At 40.2% G+C, this 21,718-nt stretch overlaps 1 protein-coding gene across 3 annotated transcripts in view; it reads right to left on the reverse strand.

Annotated features, from left to right (window-relative positions):
- Positions 1-21,718, reverse strand: part of sfswap (splicing factor SWAP) — a 115,787-nt gene that overhangs the window by 63,456 nt on the left and 30,613 nt on the right. For all 3 annotated transcript variants that reach the window (XM_071914674.2, XM_071914677.2, XM_071914676.2), the window contains 3 exons: positions 3,379-3,448; positions 1,969-2,072; positions 1,145-1,274 (listed from right to left, as the gene is read on the reverse strand). In XM_071914674.2, the coding sequence (XP_071770775.1) occupies positions 1,145-1,274; positions 1,969-2,072; positions 3,379-3,448 (304 nt within the window). The remainder of the gene's footprint in view (positions 1-1,144; positions 1,275-1,968; positions 2,073-3,378; positions 3,449-21,718) is intronic.

The following is a 21,718-nucleotide window of genomic DNA, read 5'->3' on the forward strand; positions in this document are numbered from 1 at the left end:
TGCCTCTTGAGAGAAAAGGAATGTGTTGGGTATGTGTATGGATACGCATTCCTCAGTGTATATCTCCTTTTTTCTTTGTGCATAATAGTCTGTCATGCATTGCTAAAGGATATGAATGACTGAAGAGCCACCAGTGCTTTTACTGTTCTATAACCATACCCGAGAGAGAGAGAGAGAGAGAGAGAGAGAGAGAGAGAGAGAGAGAGAGAGAGAGAGAGAGAGAGAGAGAGAGAGAGAGAGAGTGAGAGAGAGAGAGCATACATCTCTATTATGCCTCTGTGAGAGATATATGACTGCAGTTTACTGTACTACACTATTCTGTCTCTTCCTGGAAGGTCCACCCTCCTGAAATGATTTACAAATCATACTCAATGGATTTAGTCCTGTGCCAGTGGGCGTGACAGAGAGATGTCCTGTAAGCGCTTGTACTTATTTGCTGATGCCGAGACAAAGGATCTAATTATAGCACATCCACATTAAGTAGCCGTGGAGATGGCAGGGGAGAGAGAAAAAAACAGGGGACTGTGAGGACAGAGGCGCAGAAATAGGAGCTGTCGTAACCCTCATCAGACTCTGGGGTTTATTAATATGCCGTCAACCACGCAGACAGCAGTCTGACCACACAGACAAACAGAGGGACAGAGGCAGACAAACCACCAGACAGACAGGAGTCTAACCACATAAACAGAATGAGACAGAAAAAGAGTCTGAACACACAAAGATACAGAAAGACAGAAACAGAGAAACAGGCGTCAGAACACACCCAGTCAGATCAAGACAGACAAGTCATTTATTCAGGGTGAAACATGACATTTTTAACTTGGAGGTAATCAAATATTACACTACTCTAGTAGGGTCTATCAAACACAATGATGCCTTTCTTTAAGTGCTTTCCTTCGCCAGTGTTTATTTATGACTGTTGTTTTGTCCTGGTCCTTCTTCACAGTGAAAAACAACAAAGGAATCTACATAATTAAGTTTTTTTTTTTTTTTTCTGTCACTTAGCGCTACCTAATCTCAAGCACCCGGAGCAATATTTTTCAATATAAAATATGGAGAAGTAGCAGAAGTTCAACAAATCAAAGGAATATTAAGTTATCTTTGTTTGTTTTTTACTTTATTACAGTGGTGTTGATGACATTACCTTGTTTTGCCTCCAACTCCTCCAGGGTGAGAGAGGGTCTCTTCTCTTCTTGTGCAGGGACTGGAGCAGGCTCCTTGTCAATCATCTCAGCCCCGCCCATCACAGCTTCCAGCCCCTCCTCCTCCAGCAGCTTAATGAAAACATGAATGTTAATTTAATGTATAAAACATTTCAAGGTACTAAAGACACTTTACAGTTTACATCTATGCCACTAAAGAAACTATTTCTACCCTATATCTGTGTGCATTCTGAATTAGTTCAAAGGCATTTGAACTCTACAGTTTGGTTAACTTGTGTGCTAAGGTACGCATGGGTGGGGGGTGGAGGTGTGTGTGTGTGTGTGTGTGGGAGTAGTTTGAGATATTGGGTTGTAATCTCCCAATTTCTAATTCTCTTTAAATGTCCTTCTAGCTTCATTCAACCATGGAAGGCCGCCACAACAAGAAACCTACCACCAAAAACATATTTATTGCAATTTTCCCCAAAAAGCACAACATTATTTGGAGATTGTGCTTATATCATAATAACACATCCAAATAAGAATAGTTTTTGTGTGCATCCTGCACTAGAAACTGAAAACCTGGGCCAAAATGAGGATGGACAGGAACCAAAACCGCAAAATGCTTCCAACCACCAGTGAGTACAAAACAATTTCAGATGAAATATTTTTCTACCCCCTTTAAATGCACTCTAGCACATCAAAGTCCAATGTATCATATAAACTGCTATCACAAATGACAATATGGGAAATTTAACCATGAAGGACAAATAAATAATGAAAATTTTAAAAAAAGACTAATGAAGGGGATGTAGCTGAACTAGACCTTGTCCTCGTCTGAGTCATCGTCCAATCGAACTCTGTTCTTCTCCAGCGGCAACATGTCATTTTCTTTTGCCTTGATGGCAAAACAGATGGGGGCAAAAGAGGCTATAATGACAGAGAGAGAGAGAGAGAAAGAGAGAGACAAAAAGGATGTCAGACATTTGCATGTTAATGACAAGCAGACACATCTACATCTTGGGCCTGGTCTGGTTAGCCAAGCTCAGAGGAAAAAAAAATAGTATTGACTGGTTGAACCAATCAGAGCATTTGTCTTTGATAATGAGAAGGGTGGGAAAAGGTGAGGAAAATAGGGAAAAAAAGGAGGGAGAAAAAGACAGCCCAGGAAGGAAGAAGAGAGAGGGAAATACAGGGAGAGAAAGCAGAGAGATGGAGAAGCAGAGAGGAATGGACAGAAGAGGGAACAGAACACAAGATAGAGAGAAAGAGACAAACAAGGCAGAGAGACACGAAACAGGCAGAAATACAGACAGAAAGACAGACGGGCAAGCAAACAGGCAGGACAAGAAACACAGTACAAGGTAGAAAGAGAGACAACCAGACAGACAGAAGGACAGACAGCGCGAGTGCAAGGTGGAAGGAGAGACTGACAGAGAGGCATGCAGGCAGAAAGACAGACAGAAGAACAGAGAGTGCAAGGGTGGAAGAGAGAAAGAGAGGCAGAAACAAGCAAGGTAAGCTCACGAAAGGTGTTTGTTCTTGTGTGTTTCCTTTTACCGAAAGGCGTTAACCTTCATATACAGTAAGATCCTTAATCTCACCCAGCCTTATAATGTTGGCCACAGAGGAGCAGTTTAGAGATTAAGCATCAGCGTGTCATTTTTCTTTTTTATTATAAGGCATTAATGGTAATTAAACGTATTTGCTCTAGTGAAAATGAAAGGGAACCGGTGTGTCTCCTTCCCTAAGGCGTTCACCTTAAAATGGGGCCTTTAACCTTGCTGCGGAGAGCAGTTTAGCCTTGCCTGCTTCATAACCTGCCACCTCCTTCATCAACAGCGTGTGAGCAAATGCATTAGTTTGTGTATGTGTGCATGTGTTTGTGGGTCCAGACAGCTTTATATCCTGCAGCCTCCTTCATCACTGTATAGCCATTTGCTGCCTGATATCACCAAATGAAATTGCCAGCATGAATACTAACGCAGACTCACAAACAGCTGTGCGTAAACACCAACACGTTACACACACACTTGATGCGCATGCACACTCACACATACACACAGATTTACCCAAGGGGTTTGCATCTCATTTACTAAACGAACAAATGTGTGATCAATTAACAACCCACCAACACAAGACAACAGTAATACAAATGCTTCCGTTATAAAAGATAGAGAGAGAGAAAGTAGCACTGTGTTCTATGCGTATGTGTGTGTGTGTGTGTGTCTCCTACCTTTAGTCAGCTTGGGCTCATCGTCTGCCTTGTCTGATTCAAGCTTCCCATCATCATCCTCTGTCTCACTCTGTATGGAGGGACAGAGAAGCAAGAAAGTGAGAGTTATTTCCAAAGCAAAGTACCTGGGGTTAGTAAAGAACAAGGGAATGAGAGTAATAGAGACCCAACACCAATTTACAGATCATCAATGGAAACCAATGTACTCTAATATACTCCAATAGGATTAGCATTAGCATTGAGCCAAACTGGATTTCTTGCATGTAAACCCGTTTCAATCCATTTCCTAGGTCCTGTCTACATTATCAATGAGTAAACCAATAGGATTCAGTGTAAAGGCAACAACATTTCAAGTAAATTAGAAGAACAAGTAAACATACTTGAATCAATTTCTCACAAATACATTGTCAATGAGTCAACCAATAGGATTTTGACTAGAACCATATTTCTAGAATCAGCAACCTTCTAGATTCCAGGGAGAAACTACTTGACTCCATTTCATAGGGTGCTTTAGCGGTGAGTTAGAAGTGCAACAAATGTACAAAGCTAGTTTTCAGATTTTTTTTTTTTTTTAAAGAAACATCAAAAAGAGCTGGTTCCTTGTCTTTCTGCCTGTCAGTCTGTTTGTTTAGCTAGCAAAAACATGCACACTCTCGCACACACACCTGCAGAGATTTGATTGGCAGATCAGATGATAGGAAAGCCTTTTCATAAAACACAGACAACTGGGCACAGAAACATAAATGTGCGCATGATGTGACTGCCTCTTTATTGTGTAATATCCTTGATTACTGGTTGATGGATCTGACGGGTTAAGATGAATCACTCCTACAGCTTCAGATTTAACTATAACTGCTGTATTTAACTGCTATTATAACTGACCTCCAAGGTTCCACTCACTCTAAGATTACCTTTGGTGGGATTTCCTTTTCTAAGATATAGAGAAACAGACAAAGAGAGAAAGAGAGACAGACACTGTGTTGCAAAATTGCAGTACAGAGAAAGAATGGAAGAACAGTGGGAGAGCCAACTATCTGTGGAGGAGAAAAAGTTTGGCTGTAGCCTAATGGAGGTTCTTCAATATTTTACAGTTCTATTAGGGAGGCATGTGGAGGTGCTGGGAGGAATAGGAAAGGTTAGGAGACCATTAGCACAAGCAGAGGACTTTGCCTCCTTGAAGATGAGCCGATATGATGAGATTTAAGGCTCAACTACCGCAACGGCACACTAATGGAATGTAATGATAAAAAAACAAAACAGACAATTATAAATAAATAGGAATGCTTAAATCTGATGCCCTGCATACAGCTTAATAACAGAGTGACACTAGGGAACATTGGAAAAGAGCAAGGTCCTTCTTTTTTACCTCTATCTATGGAGTTGGACAGGAGTTATGTTTTCGCCCCATTCCGTCTCTCTGTCTGTGAGCAGGATATCTCAAAAAGTTATCCGAGGATTTGCATGAAACTTTGTGGAAAGATTGGTCACGGGGCAGAAAAGAACTGATTAACTTTTCATACCAATTGGCCAAAGGGGGATGTGGTGGTAGGCGTGGCTTACCACAAAAAGGCATATAACGTACAAACGGATTCACGTAACACCATCAAACTTTGTGTGCAGACAGAAGAGGCAAACATCCATTATTGACCAGGGTAAGTGAGCACATTAGGCTTAATCAAGGCTAATTGTTGGTTTACCAACTTAATCATTAGTTTTCTGATGCACGAACTAGCACTAGCTGGCTAAGTCTAGCTACAGGTTTTTCCTCTCCATCATCTGATAAATCTTTAGCATATATATGTAATATCAACTAACTTCTTTTACCTTCAAAGATGGGTTTAGCCAAAATGTGTAGCCTATATATCAATATAGTATTTTTTTGATCACAGGTTGAGAGTAGCAGAAACACAAAAAAAGCAGAGGCAGTGAGACAGATGAACAAAGGGCAACAGCAGAGAGAATGAGTGAGACAGATGAACAGAGAACAGCAGGGAGGAGTGAGACAGATGAACAGAACAGCAGGGAGGAGTGAGACAGATGAACAGACAGCACCACAGAGAATGAGTGAGACAGAGCAGAGGAGAAATGATATTGACAAAAGGCCTGAAAAAATACTAATAGAGAGCAAATGCAATTTTACATAATGGTGTTTTACAATTGAAGACCAGATAATTTGAATGAAGTGTCCTTCCATCATCACAGATAGTCCTATATTTCAGTGAGGAGATTATCTTCTTCAGTATTGTGATATGTAAAAAACAAAAAGGTATGAGCTTCACCTACAAAGAAACATGGGTTTTGGTTCAGGATTGTTAGTGAGAGAAATTGAGTCTGTGTGAGAGAGGAGAAGAGAATGGAAAAAGAGAAAAGAAAGGGAGACGGCAGATTATCATTCAGATGCTGTGTGAGCGCGAGTGCTGCACAATCAATTAGTCATACTTGAGATACAGTAGGCGAAATTTCCCCGTCTGCATGCTTCATTAAGCAAGGGTATCAGTTCTTCCCTTTTCTGCTGCATTTTTTATGAGAATTATTCATTTATAAAGAAATAAGTTGCTTTTGTTTTGTCCTGCCACCACGGTACACAGTATGTGGGACATTATGTCATCATGGTGGTGTCTTGTGGACACAATAACTCAAGAACAATACATGGTAGAAGCTTTAAACTTACACCACAGGTTCCCCCTATAGTGCAGATGAGTGGATTAGATTTTGGAACACCTTGCTGCATTGATTTGCATATTAATGAAGAAAACTGTGTGAAGACACCTATGTTGACATAGATGTGATAATAGATAATGCATTAACTAGCTTAATTAATGACCTCATTAGCATAACTGTTATGTTTAATATATCATGGTGATTATGGTCGGACATCAGGCAGCTCAAGTGTCTCTTGGTTTTGTTCTCTTTTTCTTCTCTTTTTATGTCTTTTTACTGGTAATCATTTCAGTACCACTCACTACCACATTGCACTCGCTGAGAACAATGAACTGGCTCTGCCTCCAATAATTTGGTGTCCATGCTAAGGGGGTCTGCAAGCAATTACTTAGTCTTATAATCAGTTTCATGCCATGTCTCAGTTTTAATATCAAGGATGGGATTGCATCACTTAAAATACTGTTCTTAAGTGACTGTTTTCCCAAGTAATCAAAATCATAGAAGCAACTGTCCAAGGAAACCTTGCGGGCTATATTTTTACTTTTATTTATTTATTTATTTATTTTGTACATTTTGGCATTTAGCTTTGAGTTTATTTGCCTCAGACTGAGAATACAGCAGACATCAACCATTTTGTTGGTTGAACCCAGGATAAGTTTTTGTAAAACCTTTTTTGTTGTTCAATCAGTTCTTCAAGAGGCTTTCTGTTGTTCCAATAACTCTTGCACCTCAACAACAGATAGGCACACATCATCCACAGGTGTAGTACAGACTTAGGAGACCTCATAACCGCTGATAGAGAATAAAACTTATTAGGGATGTCCCCGAAAAATCGTTGTTTTGATGATACTTTGATGATTAGAATCATCAAAGTAAATGTATCTATGCAATTCCTCCCTCATTTATGCAAATTGACGTATTAAGCATTTGCCGTAAACCAGCGCCGTCCACATGAAATAGGATTCAAACAGATTTGTGATGTTTGGTACTCTGAAGAAATTGAATGCTCCTTATAGAAGGTTGGGTGGCACAAAGCAAAATACATTTTCCAAGTCCAGAAATACAACATGGAGATCTGTTCTGTTGTTGGGCGGATTGAATTTGATAAAAAAAAATCATGTTCACATCATTATCATTAAAGTATTAAATCATTATTTTTTAAGAAGTTTAACAAATCAATGTGCTATTACACTAGAATATATTCTTCCTTCTGTATTCAGAATGCATATGGGCTGAAATTGACATATTTCTCTTGGAATTGGAATTCCTTGGGCTCTGCACCTCTGGTACTCAGATGCTACTTTCATTAGGTTCCATTAAAATCTCAAGGGTTTAGGTCCACTTCTCTACACCCGACAGGAGACTCAATTAGGTCCTAGGGGTAAGGATGCTCCTACTGCATTTTACTGCTATTTCCATCTTGGAGGATGAAAATCCATTTGAGCCATTTGGAGCTGCGATGAGTGTCCCTGTTTAATTTCATAAAGAGACGCAAGCATTTTCCTTTGATGTTGTTGGTCCATATGGTACCAAGCATCTCATTCTCTGTATCCACCCCCCCCCCCCCCCTGATCTGATCTGCTTCAGTCCTTTAATTGATCCTGCCAGAGCCATTTCTTCATGTTGGCTCATTGTTGCCTGTGACATCATGTTTTTATTCCATCTAAGGTTTCCTCCCCTTGTCAGAAAAAAGTGCATTCTGCTGTGTACGAGGAACCTTGTCAAAGTGGAATCATGGGATAATTTACCATTGCAGGTCTTATGCACAAATGCACAACAAGCATGGTGCAGGGATGTAGGCTATTAGGATGCATCATGTCTGTGGTGGTGTCATACTTGTCATAATTATTGAGTGATTTTAATATATTTACCTCGAAAACTATGGCTTATTTATCAAATAAAAATAAACATTTGTTGGTTACAGCCTCAGAAATGCTAAAATGTTCTTGCTTTTCTCATTTCATAACATTATAAAATTAATACTTCAGTACTTTTGGCTGCTGGTCAGACTGAGTGAGCAATTTTAAGACATCATTTTGGGATCTGGTAACTTGTGATGAGCATTTGTCAATTGTTTTTGACATTTTATAGACTGAATGATTAATCAATTAATCAAAAACATAATCCATAGATTAATCAATAAAGAAAAGAATCGTTAGTTGCAGCCCTACACATCACTATCACTGACTGCTAGAAAGTGTAAGGTTACTGCCTAGCAAAGACTATTACAAACACATGCTAGGAGTGCAGATCATAAAAAAAATCTCTTTTGTTTTCACAGCTGGAGGCTCTGTCAGATTGAATGAGATGCAACAAGAGCAATTGCTTTCTTCTGCACATTAAAACTGGGTAAAATGAAATGTGGAGATACGTCTGTAATGCATGACTACAAGGATCCTAACATCAATGCAGTGATGACATTCAAGAGAATTGCCCACATTAAAAACTGTTTCAAGACTTAGAGTGTTTGCTTGAGGTTGTATACCCAAATTAGCTTATTGACAAAGAAGTAACAACCAAACTTGGTACTTCTGGTCACAGTTACATGGCAGCTTAAATATACTGCTCATGCACTGCTATATTCTATTCTATAGTAGTACCCTGACATCTACTCTCTACATGAAGGATAACTGGTTACACCAATACGTATAACCATGGGACATGGTTCATGGTTGACATGAAACCTAAACTCTTGTCATGACATTGACCTTTAAAAGTACTTACTGCTGTTTGTTTCTGTAGGGCAGAGTATTTAGTATTGCAAATTTATACCATTTTGACTTGCTGTAAGACATACAGTATATATGATGAAATGGATGGCAAAGGTCAGAGTAGCCAACTAGCCCTTCAAGCAATAAGAAGTATTTTGTGTGTCCATGCTCACACTGGGCAGGGAAGACAGGTCGAATGGAGACTTATAAAATGTTCCTAATCTCATCAGCAATTTCATTATGATTACTACAGACACAGTGCATTACAGACTGCTTGGTCACCCAGCAAACTGCACAGCCAGTAAAAGGTAAGCAAAAGCTCTATCATCAAACATCAACAAAGTATCTTCACACAGCCCACATAAGTGGCTTACTTAGCACTGAAAATCCTGTGTCTGCCAAGGCCAGATAACCAGAAACCCTCTGTAGTATACAGATACCTGTGGACCAAGTACTCTTAGCCCCCATCCCAAATATACACTGCTGATGGGATGAGAAGGGAAAAGTCATGATGCAGCCAGTGCCACAGGAGAAAAAAGCAAACCTCATGAGGTACATTTTACCACGTTTGAAGATGCTTCAAAGGCAATTTCCTACTGTTCAACTGTAATTGAACAGTGCTTTCAACATTCAAAGCACTTTACTAAGACCCTGGAGAACAGTAACTCTAACAAAAACTCTTAAATCAAAGCCCGGAGGAGAAGAAGAAGTGGGGGGAAGCTCACTTTATAAAGGAATATGCAGGGATTCGATCAGGCATACACAAAAAAAAGAAAGAAAAAACCAGCACACCTGTAATCTCGATTAGAAATGAATGTAAATTGAATTAAATTAATCCAAAAGTCTGAAAAACACAGGGAAGACACACTGCATTGACTCAACTGCTTTGATGTGAAGACTCCATTTGAATAACCTCTGGAATGAGCATGTCAGTTCCTCTGCTGTTGTTCTGTTCTCACCAGCTTGATTTTATTTACCTGAAAGCTGTTTGTTAATTGGCTAAAATTAAATCCTCTTCCTGAAGTTTCCTCTCACTAGAAACATTGCTTCCCACAAATGCTGGCTATCCAGTTGATATCTGACTCCTATCCAGCCGGTGCATTGTGAAAACAAAAAGTGACATTTATGTTTCTATGCTCTTAACTGCATGCATGTGTTTGTATAGGTGTGTGCCAGACACACTGTGCAATGCCACTCATGACCGCAGTGGAAAGTTTGATTCGACTCCACAGTTGGGAGTTTCTATAGTAACGGAGTTACTGAGATGTGACATTTAGAGGGCAGAGAGCATGGAAGCCAGGTCAACAGCTGATGGTAAATGTGATGTTTCTATTTTCCAGAGTATCAGAGTATATCCAGAATATACTCTGAATCCAGAAAATTTGGCCTTTAACTTTAATGCCCCATCAGGCGGACTGGCATCATACTCATTGGGAAGAATTTGCACAACATTATCTATCCTTGTGCCTAATTTCAAGTCCCTATAATGTACAATCTTACGACAATTTAAGAAATGGTGGCAGCAGAAGCAAAAGCAGCAAAGGAAAAACAGCAGAAGAGAGAAACACCAGAAGAATCAGAAGCATCAAAAGAAGCAACCACAAAAACAAAATGTTGTCCCTAAAATTTTAAATTCATTTTTAATCATAGCGTCCCCATCAGGCCGACTGGGGTCATTTTTGCACACAATTATACATCACTGCTAAATTTCATGTCTCTATCAAGTACCATCTCGTACCAACGTCAACTTCAGAAGTAGAAGCAGAAGAAGAAGAAGAAGCAGAAGAAGATAAAGATGAAGAAGAAGCAGCAACCAACAACCAGCACAAGAACAAATGGGTGTCATCCCTACGGGTGTGTGTGTGTGTGTGTGAGAGTGTGTGAGTGTGTAAAAGAGAAAGTAGCAAGGTCTTGCCCTTAATTGCCTCCTTTCCCTTCAGAGGAGGAACATTACTGTCTTAGGTTCCATCTTGTTAGATTACAAGTCAGAAATAAAACTACATTAAAATAGCCTAATTAACCTGTTTATCAATTCAACACGCACAAACACACACATATACACAAGACTCTATGCAAAGGACTAAATGCACTGAAAGATTATATGCAAAACTACTAACCCATTCAAATGTGGAAAATGTTGCCAACCCGGTCTGTTTCCATGTAAAATAAGAAATACTGTGAAGTCGACCCCTCTAGCTAAATGCATTTGTAAGTCTAGCAGAATGCGTGAGCACAGCTCTGTCTCCACGGAGATACTTCAGTGAGCTGGGCTCCATTCAAACAGATCCGCCTTGATTGTAAGATGACAGATCAGACTGCGACCTTTGTTTTTCTTATTAATTTCTCTATTTTTCAAAATAAACAAGCTTGATGTGCTTCAACAGACATTTTTGTCACACGCTTTAGCTGTCTTTGCCGATAACCAAGGATTGGTGTTGCCTTGTGTGAAACCCTGCCTGAACATATCATCCAAACAGATCTGCTTCTGTCTCTGTCCCCATTTGCAAATCCTGGTTCCTGCATTGTGTGCCTTGGCTGATCTTAATTGGCTGGGAAAAGTTTAATATTCCAATAATAATTAGGAACTCTGACCTCAATTACCCACATAAAAAAAAACTATGGGTAAGTTCTAATTTGCAAGTGTGTGTGTGTGTGAGAGAGAGAGGTAGAGAGCGAGGGAGAGAGAAGGAGAGATACACGCATGTGATGTGCGAACATGGTCATCTGTGGCCTAATTTCTAAGCTGTCAGAGGAAAAAAAACTTGAGTAAAAAGCCTGGGATGTTTGATCCATCGTTATACACATCTATTTTCTTCATGTAAGTCTGCAGCAATCTTGTTCTGGCTCTGGGAGTAATCTAGTATTCATGCCTCAGGGCACAACCCCCCCCCCCCAAAAAAAAAAACAACAACAACAACAACAAAAAATAACACCTCTAAAATGGAAGCTTTAATTCCTCACGTTAAAAGGGATGTTTAAAGATTGGCAGCACATATCAAACATGAGTCAGGGATACAGGAGGAGAATAGCTGCACATCCCACCTTCTACTTAGGCACTGCATGCCATCAGTGTCGGAGAGAATAATCATATATTCTATATTCAGCTGGTATTAAGATGGCATTAAGCTATTAATTTCTCAAAGACCTTTAAAGTACTGGCGTCAAGTTTAAGACTTTAGACACAATTTAATCATTCTAATTATATGATTATGTGTTCGCCCCTGCCTGTCTGTCTGTGTGTCACAAAGACGCATAAGGTGCGCTGTTCTGATCCGCTGTTTTTGTTTTTTTTTTACAAATCGGGCAAAAACTGTTGTCACAGTCCATCGAACTTGTCGCAGTAAGATCTTATTGGACCGGCACCGCCATGTTTTGAGGCAACGTCCCATGATGCATTGCACGTAGTGTTTTAGCAATGCGTAAGCGTGAACAGTTTTGTTGTTGTTCTAATTACGCTTTCCAGTATTTCTGTTTTAGCTTATTATAATTCTGTGCAGTAGATGGCCAATGTAGTGATTGTTATATCAATGTTTATACATTGGTGTTTTGTGTGGGCTACTGACCCGTTGCTTTGGTGTGTCAACTTCTGATAAAATCTCACACTCCCAATGAGGGAGCAATGTCTGTAGCCATGGAGACAGACTCTCAAGTGCTTGTAAACACCAAGCATGTGTCGACTGGTCAGACTAAACAACTGGATATTGTGTTATTTCCGACTACGATTGTCATCCGATCATTTTGGGCTTACATTCGTGATCGGAGAAATCACATTTGTTTGTGGACGGAACAAGGCGGCGTGAGCTCACTATACCCACTAAGGAAACATTTACACTACAAAACCTTTCACAGACTTGCACTGATATTGTATATCACAACATACAGATCGGAGTCAATCAATCCCTTTCCAATCATGTGAAACATGACTGCCATGTGTGACACCTTCCTTCATGGCCCTTAAATTACATTACTGTACATGCAAGCAGCGCGGGTGCAGCATCTCTATGAGTGTTATTCTAGTTTAGAACAGTGCGATTCTCTCATGCCTTTCCCTTACTTTAATTTGGATGTAATAACCTAATGTTAATTCAATGGCCCACCCAAATCTGGTTTTATGTTTTAATACAAATCCTCATCCCCTTATCATAAAATTTAGAAGGGAGTAAATTTTTTTTCCCAAATTATATTTCTGTGCTTAGTGACCGAGTTGAATAAAAGCCAATTATGAGCAAGGCTCAGTATTCTGTCTGTGTTCTTGGAGAGAACTGAGGAGGAGGCTTGGAGACGGAGCTCCTTTTCATTAAGCTGCAACTCAGACGGCCATCATCTCAGAAAGCCACAGAGATTGCTGCCAAACCGCTGCGCTGGAGTTATCACATCCATCAGGGACAAGCACGTTATTCCTTCCAAAAAAACACAGGCAGCTTGATTAAGACAAAAACACACAAATGTAGAAGTACACAATCACACACACACAAAAATACAAGGACTCAAAACAATATATGTGATTTATAGCAGAGAGGAGGTGCAGCAGTGCAGTGATTACACTGCGCAGGATTTACATCAAGTGGCAGAGAGACAAAACAGCAAGAGACAGGACCATGAATCAATAGGAGAAACCACTCAACAAAACCAAGGCAGAACTACACTCATTAGATACACAAGGCTGTTGCGCACACTTAAAAGTCCAACACTCTTCAAACGTAGGTGCGTAGATTCCAGGAAGGTATCAATTCAACCAGCATGAAGAAGTAAAGTAAGTATGCGGATTCTGGTTGAATTAAAATTACACTCATAACAGCTCATCAACTCTTAGCAAATGAGATCATCTTACACAAATGCAGCAAGGATGAACATTTATTTCGATGATCTTGGTTATTTTCATCAAAAGTTTAGAGCATGAACAGTGCTCTCTCAAAGCTACAAAGAGGAATGGGACATTTAAATTTTTTTTTTTCATTTTTAGGCATATTACTTAAATCCTTACTTACTTTTTCCAGTAAAATCATACAACATTCAAAATATTTTCTTGAGAAAAAAAGATAACCTGGAAGAAAAATTGGATTTGCCTTTGTAAGAGTTTAACATTCTGAAGCTTTAAAATACTTAACTGATACTGATAGCAAACGTCTGTACAGTACCAGCACAAGCCACAGCAGACACAAACTCTGCTGCTGTCTCCTTTGAATTATTTTAGTCCCCTTTCCAACTTTTTCATTAACTATAAAAGCCTAAATAATAGCACTGACTGAGGGCAGCAATATCTGCATCCCATTACCAACAGCACAAATCACAAACAGACGGCAGGTTTCTTGATGGAAAAGCCAAGCAGCTGCTTGTTGGTGCAGCCTGAGCTGTATTGTAATGGGCCTCTGCACTCCGACAAGCTAATGGATTTGATTCTTAAGATGACAAATTGGTCCGTACAAAACCTGGGAAACTAAATTGGGTCTGTGTTTGATTTTTACTGCTTTTCAGCCAGGTGACTGATTTTGACACAAAGCAGACTGAACAAACCAATAAGAATTGTATTTTTTTTATTTATTTTAAATTGACTGTTAAAATTAGGTCACATAATTCACTTGACTGAGAGGGACCATGGCTTTTTCTTGTGAACCTAAATAACACTTGGCGACTGCAACAAGAGAACAAATACTAAAGCTTAGCTATGAGAACCGGAACACACTCAAACTGGGACATACAGACTGGAAGCTCCTTCTAAAATAGGCGAGATATGCCCTTGATAAGTGAGCTGTTAAAATGATGCATTCACATTTAACAAGCTGAACTAAGTAAAGAAGAGGGTGCAAATAAGTTATTTGCATAAACCATGCTGGAGAAGTTGATCGGCATGGATAAACTGAGAGTTCAAAAGAAAGTCACTCTTTTTAGCTTATATAATTCAAGTTAACCCACAAGACTGTATCACTGTACAACCAATGAATCTGTGGAGCCAGAGATGTAATTGGCTAGAGGTAAAAATGCAAATCTCAATGTGAGCCACCATTGGGCCAAATATATGAAAGCATTATCTACAGTCAGTATATTTTGTTTCATTCCAAAACTAAACCGCAGTTTACAAAAAGATGTATTTGGATGTTGATAAGTCGGATAATAAAATGACGCTCCTATTGAGTCCCCGTAACAACAGATCCAATCCAAACATTGGCCTCTCTTCTCCCCCTGAACCCAAACTGCATTTCAAAAATCTCTATTCAAACGACTCATCGGATACCTGAGCTGAATTGCCTATAATATCCATAGTCCATTCATGTTCATTGGTATCGAGAGATCATATCCCGAAGGAACCTTGGCCAGAAAATAGGCTGTGCTTTGAAGGAGTCGAGCCCATAATTGCTTTAATTTTGTGTGGCATGTAAGATCTATCACCATGTGTTCACAGATAAAGTGCTTTGGAATGGGCTGAGGTTTCTGAAGCACACTGCCATTCTACTGCAGGTGTAATTGCTGCTGGGGAGAAGTTCTGCCCTGATCATATTTTTAAAACACTTCAACTGACCTATTATTTTCAGGATGGTTTCTCTAACCCTTGGGTAGGCAGGGGCCAGTATAAAATTTCCATGGTACATTTATCATAGTCAAACGCAACATCCTGGGTTCGAATCCAACTTAGGACCTTTGTCGCATGTCATCCCCCTCTCTCTCCCAATCTTTCGTGTCTATCTCCACTTTGAACTGTCACATAAAGGCAAAAATTCCCAAAAAATAATCTGTTGTTCCCCAACCAGCGACAGATATTACGTAGGCCTTGCCATAAACACAGGCTTTTATGAACACAGCCACACACACACATAGCCCATGAATATAGAAAATTATAAGCTGGAAAATGCTTTTAGAAATCAAAATATAGTTCTTTATATTTTGTTCTTTATATACTCTGCTATGCTATGAACTGCAGGACCCAACACCATACATTTAGTATTTTGAATTATTTCCATTGTGAGGTTTCTGCCATGGTATTAGGGCTGAGCGATATGAGTTGAAGTAATATCATGATATTGTAATAAAAAAATATCATGATATACTATACTATCGTCCCACACCCCCATCGGCACAGGGGAGAGAGCAGTAGCAGCGGACTGCAGTGAATACAACCTTTGGCTTGTGCATTCACTGTAGCTACAATGCTTATATATCTGGTAAAACGTACACTTCAGAATCTATATAAATATAATTGTCGGAGCTCCCGCTGAGGCTGAGGATCCGGTTGTGGTGCCCGACCTGCTGCTTCCCACAGCGGGGCTCCGTTCTCGCTCTCTCTGTAATGCAACGCTTATTGTCTGGTCTTCATCGGCATGTAATAGGATCCGCATTCTATTGTCATCAAAGAAATTCTTTATTTGATATTTTATAGGTATTACAACATAGGCTACAGTAAAGAGGCAAATATGCTTATAGCTTTATATGTAATGCCACAAAGCTCTTTGTGATGTGGGACGCCGCAGTACACATATTGTTACTTGTCCTGGCTTGCTTCCGGACCGTAGTCCAGGGCCAGAATCCGTTTCCGCTAGCTTAACTAACCACAGACTAGACTGTCTTCCTGCGGTACACAAAACTCACGGGAGAAATGATGAACTGCAGACAAACGGTTCTCGTAGTATGGCGGTCTTTATTCGGCCAACTGCTTTTTATATTAACTGCATTTGCACTGTACATGGGAAACACCTGCATGTCGCGGGCAACACCATCACACTTCAACACACTGCCCTACAGCCCCCACAGAGAGAGAGAGAGAGAAAACACACTACCAAAACAAAGATGGCCCCCAAACTCCCATAGATCAATAGTCTTAAAGCAACAGTGCCCCACTGTAACAATTGTTTCTACAGCTGCGGAGTAGTGGAAGCTAGATATCATCTGTTATCACACTGCCCAGCTTCCATCGCGATGGCTGTCAATCATGGTTGATATCCGATACTATTGTCATCTTCTATTGTCGTCTTCCTGAGCATAATTACACTGCAGATTAAAAGGAATAGAAAATGAAGACCAATTAACAGTATCAGACCTGGATATGGAAATTTGTAATGTCCTAAAAAGATGAAGAATGTGACATTTTGAGGTACCTTCAAGCCCAGGGGAAATATCCCAGGAAACACAGTGATGTAAGGCCTAACAGCAGTGGTTTTGTTAGCAACAGTTATTGGTTAACCAATACACCGTACAGCATATCTAGCCCGTGCCATTAGGGAGCTAGGCTAGCCCGGCAGAGTGCTACATCTCTGTTGACACAGCTGCTAATTGGGTGGGATGCCTCATTAAGGGCCTGAGACACCCTGAATGGATTAGCAAATAGTTCTGATTAGGCTGTAGAAACAGTGATATAGGACAGGTGAGAGCAGCTGGATGGATCTACACACACTCCTCTGATAGAGAAATCACTGCTCATGCTCCAAATACAAACAGACACAACTGACAGAGGCCAGTATTGCTCTGCTGCCCAGTGAGAATGCTACATCTACCCTAATTTGACTCCCCTGCCACTTTCTCTCTTCACTGTCCTCTCTCCGTCTCTCATCCACCATTTCAACCTTTTGGATCAGCCTTTCTCTCATTTCAACATGGCAGGCATATCAGCCACAGAGAGCAGCTAATTTCAAGGTTGACTGTAAGGGCAGTGAATGCTGAGACAATCTCTCCCCACATCTGAACTTTGGCTGCGGTTGCTGCTAAACAGAACTTCATACAGGTGTGGAGGAGAGTGGGGTTGATGATGGGAGACAGATAATGAGAGGAGGATATAAACGCCAACCATATGAAAGGATGCCAATGAGAAAACCCAGGAGAGGCAGAAAAAGAGAGAGTGGATTGCTTCCAGAAAACATCAACAGCCTCTAGGGAAAAAAGCAGAGGATTTCAGGAAGCAGTAAGATTACCGTCTCCACTGAAAAATGATTTCAGTTTTAAAAGACTCGCCCCTCACATGAGGGACTGGTTACTTCACCTCGCTCAGATGGTGCAAGATTTTACATTCACATAATGACAAATTTACAGGAAATAGCAGTGATTGAAAGTTGAAATCTGATAGAGCTTATAATAGGTCAAGGCATAAACTAGGACTTTAACTGATTATTATTTGGGTTATTGATTGATCTGTGAGTGAAACCCTCACATATACACTCTTACATACAATATTGAAAACCTCTCGCATACACTATTGAAACACTCTCATAAACACTACTGAAATGTATTATGCTCATATACACGAGTGAAACGTTCTCACATATACCACTCGCACACATTTATTTCAGTAGTTGAAATGTAGTGTATTTGTGAGGATTTCACATGAAGGAAAGCTATTTCAGTAGAAACGGACAGAGGCCAGGATAAATTGGTTTGATTGGCTTATTCCCAAACAGGGCTGCTTTCTGTGCGAAAACAAGGGAGACAGTATTTCAACAATGGCGGCTAGTGGAGAAACGGAGCAGGTGTGGACACAGGGGGTGACCACAAAACACTTGCCAATCCTACTGGCCCCGGTTTTGGAAACAAACATTTTAGACTGGCAAAATATGTTGTTCCATGACGGAATTGACTGCAGCACAACACAGGACGTTTTAGATTGTGGGACCATCCACCTACCTCTCATGTTTTGTTTACCAGCTTGAATAAAGAAGGCTGTCTGACTACACAACCACCTTCACTAGGGCTGGGTATTGAGAACTGGTTCCAATTTAGTCCCGGTTCCAAATTGCCTAATTCACCAGAATCGATAAGCCACCGCACTAACGATACCTCTTACTGATCATTAAGAATGTTGAACAGTAGCTGCGAGAACTCGAGTAGCTGCGCAACAACCTTTTTTACCGTTTCTTTAGAGTTCCAAAAACAGCAAAAAGAATCAATGTGGGTCCAAAAGTCCAATATTTACCTCATTATCTCCTAGATTTGCTGCACTTGTTCTGCACCGTGCCAACCGTCACAACAGTAGCAAACGGTTGCTTCCCTCAAATGCTGGAAATATTGTAATTAAAGTTCGAGTGTGCTTGAATGACAGAAATGTTAATTTTGTCATATAAATTAACAATGATAATGTGGATGAGACTTGGAGTTTATGTGTTACAGCTTTCTGTAATGTTATGCGTAAGCACATCTCTCTGGAGTGTCTTTGGAAACAGCTTCAAGCGTGGCTGCACATGTCCTTCAGCTCTTGATTTTGACATGTAGAAAAGTAAAAAATAAAATACTCAGTCCTAAGCAAGATAAAGTAATGAATGTCACTCACACAGTTTAATTATGATTCTTACATTCATATTTCTTGTGTGTGTTTGTCAAGCCAATATATTAGAACTGTAGCGCGTATTTTCGGAATCATTAGGAGCCACTCTTCCATTTGGCATACATGTAATCCATTAAGCAGGAATTTCTTTCAGTTACTCAATACTTGGGCTGCAGAAAATATTGGCTCCCAAGTCAGCTGTTGGTTGAAACTGTGAGTTCCTGCTGGAAACCTCTTGCTGCTAACAAGCAGTCCAAATGGGGTATGTCACTGACATACGCTAATACTACCAATGTACATAGACTGTACCACAGTGCATTCTATTTTTTGCCTTGTCTGTCATTCAACCACACTACAGTTCTCATATATTGAATGCTTGACGAGTCTCATCGACATTATCATGGTAAATTATATGGTAAACAACTTAAAGAGGGATACCACTGAACATACTCCTCCAAATGGACTTGGACAGTTTAGTCCATTTAATCTGCCTGGAAAACCCTGAAGCTGTGCTATACTTTTTGGAACCATGAATGAACTTTATATTCTGGTAATACACAAGGTTCCCACACTTACTTGGCCATTGAATTCAACTTTCAACTTGGATCCAATAGCCTGAACATAACCTGCTCCGAAACCAGGGTTAAGTCCAAAGTTAGCTCATTGATTCACTAATCCTGCTACGTGAGACAGGCCCCAGGAGTGAACTGATTATGTTTGTACAGTGAACAAATTCAATATGAATGCAGTTAAACCTCCTGAGGGTTTACAACTAGAAGGTAATGTGGACAAGAGTTGGAAGACTTTCAAACAGTGTTTTATGCTGTACTTGTCGGCCATTGGAGTGGACAAGGAAGCAGGCGAGCATAAAGTCGCTCTTCTCCTCCGCAGTAGTATGACCGAAGGCGATCAATATTTATAATGCAATCTAGTTTTATAATGATGAAGCTAAAAATAATTTCCAGGAAGTTGTAAAACATTTTGATGCATATTGTTCCCCTGAGAAGAACGAGACCTATGAACGGTATGTGTTTTGCTGCCGCATGTAGCAACAAGAAGAAAGGTTTGACGCATTTCTTCCACACTTTAGATTTACAGCACAGAATTGCATTTTTTGTGAGCTGTCTATCTCAACACTAAGGGATAAAGCTGCGTTTGGTGTTAATGATTCAAAAGTGATGGAGTGTTTGCTCGAGAGAATGACCTCACATTTGAGACGGCAATCAAAATATGTCATGCAAATGAACTGGCACAGCTAGATATGAAAACATTTAGCGTGACCTCCACTTTTAGCACAGGGATTGAAGAAGAGAGTGCTATTATTGGTGTGGTTGATAAGGACAAAAGAAGGTGAGTGGAGCAAAGACAATATAAATCTGTGACAGTGACAAATTTTATGATTCTAACAGATGTCAGGCATGCAAACTGGTTAGGGGTGAAAAAGGTGAGAAGGATGCGTGAGCAGAGAAAAACACAGACCCGCTAGGGGGGTGTGGGGGTATGCTCCCCCGGAGATTTTTTTTTGAAAAATAAGCTACTAAATGCTCATTTGTGATGACTTTTAGGATTACTCTGGTGCTGGTCACAAGCTAACAGAATTACAAGATTGAGCAAAATAAAGTACAAAGTATTAATTTATCAAGTGCAAATGTACCTTTACATATGATATGCTCACATTTACAAAGAAAATTAACAAAGGGCAGCCCCACCAGGTACACAACTAATTACAATTATACCAGTGTTGCCAACTTGTTTCCAAGGAAAGTAGCTATTGGCTGCTCAAAAAGTCGCTAGAAGTCGCCGGATGACGTCATATGCTAATTTGCATATCAATATATAACCTACAGTCTCCGCTCGCAGCGCTGTGATCATTAGACCTCTCTGGATGACAAGCAAGTAGAGCAAACCGGCATCAGCCGTACCAATTTATTGGCAAATGCTTTGGGATTCAACACTTCAACATTGTTCCCCATGGTCAGAAAAAGTCGCCAGATTTGTCGCTAGTCGCTTTTCAGAAATAAAGTCGTCAGGGGGTTCTGAAAAGTCGCTAAATCTAGTGACAAAGTCGCCAAGTTGTGACTAGCAAATTGATTGGCTCCATTTCTATAGGCGCTTGCTGCCTTTTGTTGACAGTCGATGCACGCACATCCAAACGCGCATCCACAGCATCAGATGTTCGTGCTCCATTGTCTTTCTATGGAAGTCACTTTGAGTAGGCAGGCTCGACCCCCCCCGCCCAAAAAAAAAAAATTCTCATCGGATCTGCACGAATCACGTAAGTGGTCTATTTTGGATTCAAAACGGCGAGATGTGCCATGAAACGCCAGCATAGAAATATCCCTGCTTATGGTAAAATTAGTAACAAATGTAAATGCTTTGGCAAAGAATGTTTTACCAAAGATAAATCAGTGAAACAAAATATTCATACCATTGAAGAGGAGGAGTCTGGTGATTTATTTGTTGGAACTGTAGAATGTGATGATTATGAGTTGGCAAAGCTGGCAAATGAGGAAGGACAAGCATGCTAGCCACGCACACTAAATGACAGAGGGCAATCATATCAATCAAATGTAAGGAGGATAAACGGCTGGATGAAAACAAATATGCAAAATGGTCTGAGGATGGTAAACTGAACCAAAATGACTCAGATGTATCAAATGTTCAGATTAACTCTGTTTGTCATGATCCATGTGTTGCACCGTCGTTGGTCAATGGAACAATTCTGACT

This window comes from Centroberyx gerrardi, chromosome 2 (genome assembly GCF_048128805.1).
Source record: "Centroberyx gerrardi isolate f3 chromosome 2, fCenGer3.hap1.cur.20231027, whole genome shotgun sequence".
NCBI lineage: Eukaryota > Metazoa > Chordata > Actinopteri > Beryciformes > Berycidae > Centroberyx > Centroberyx gerrardi.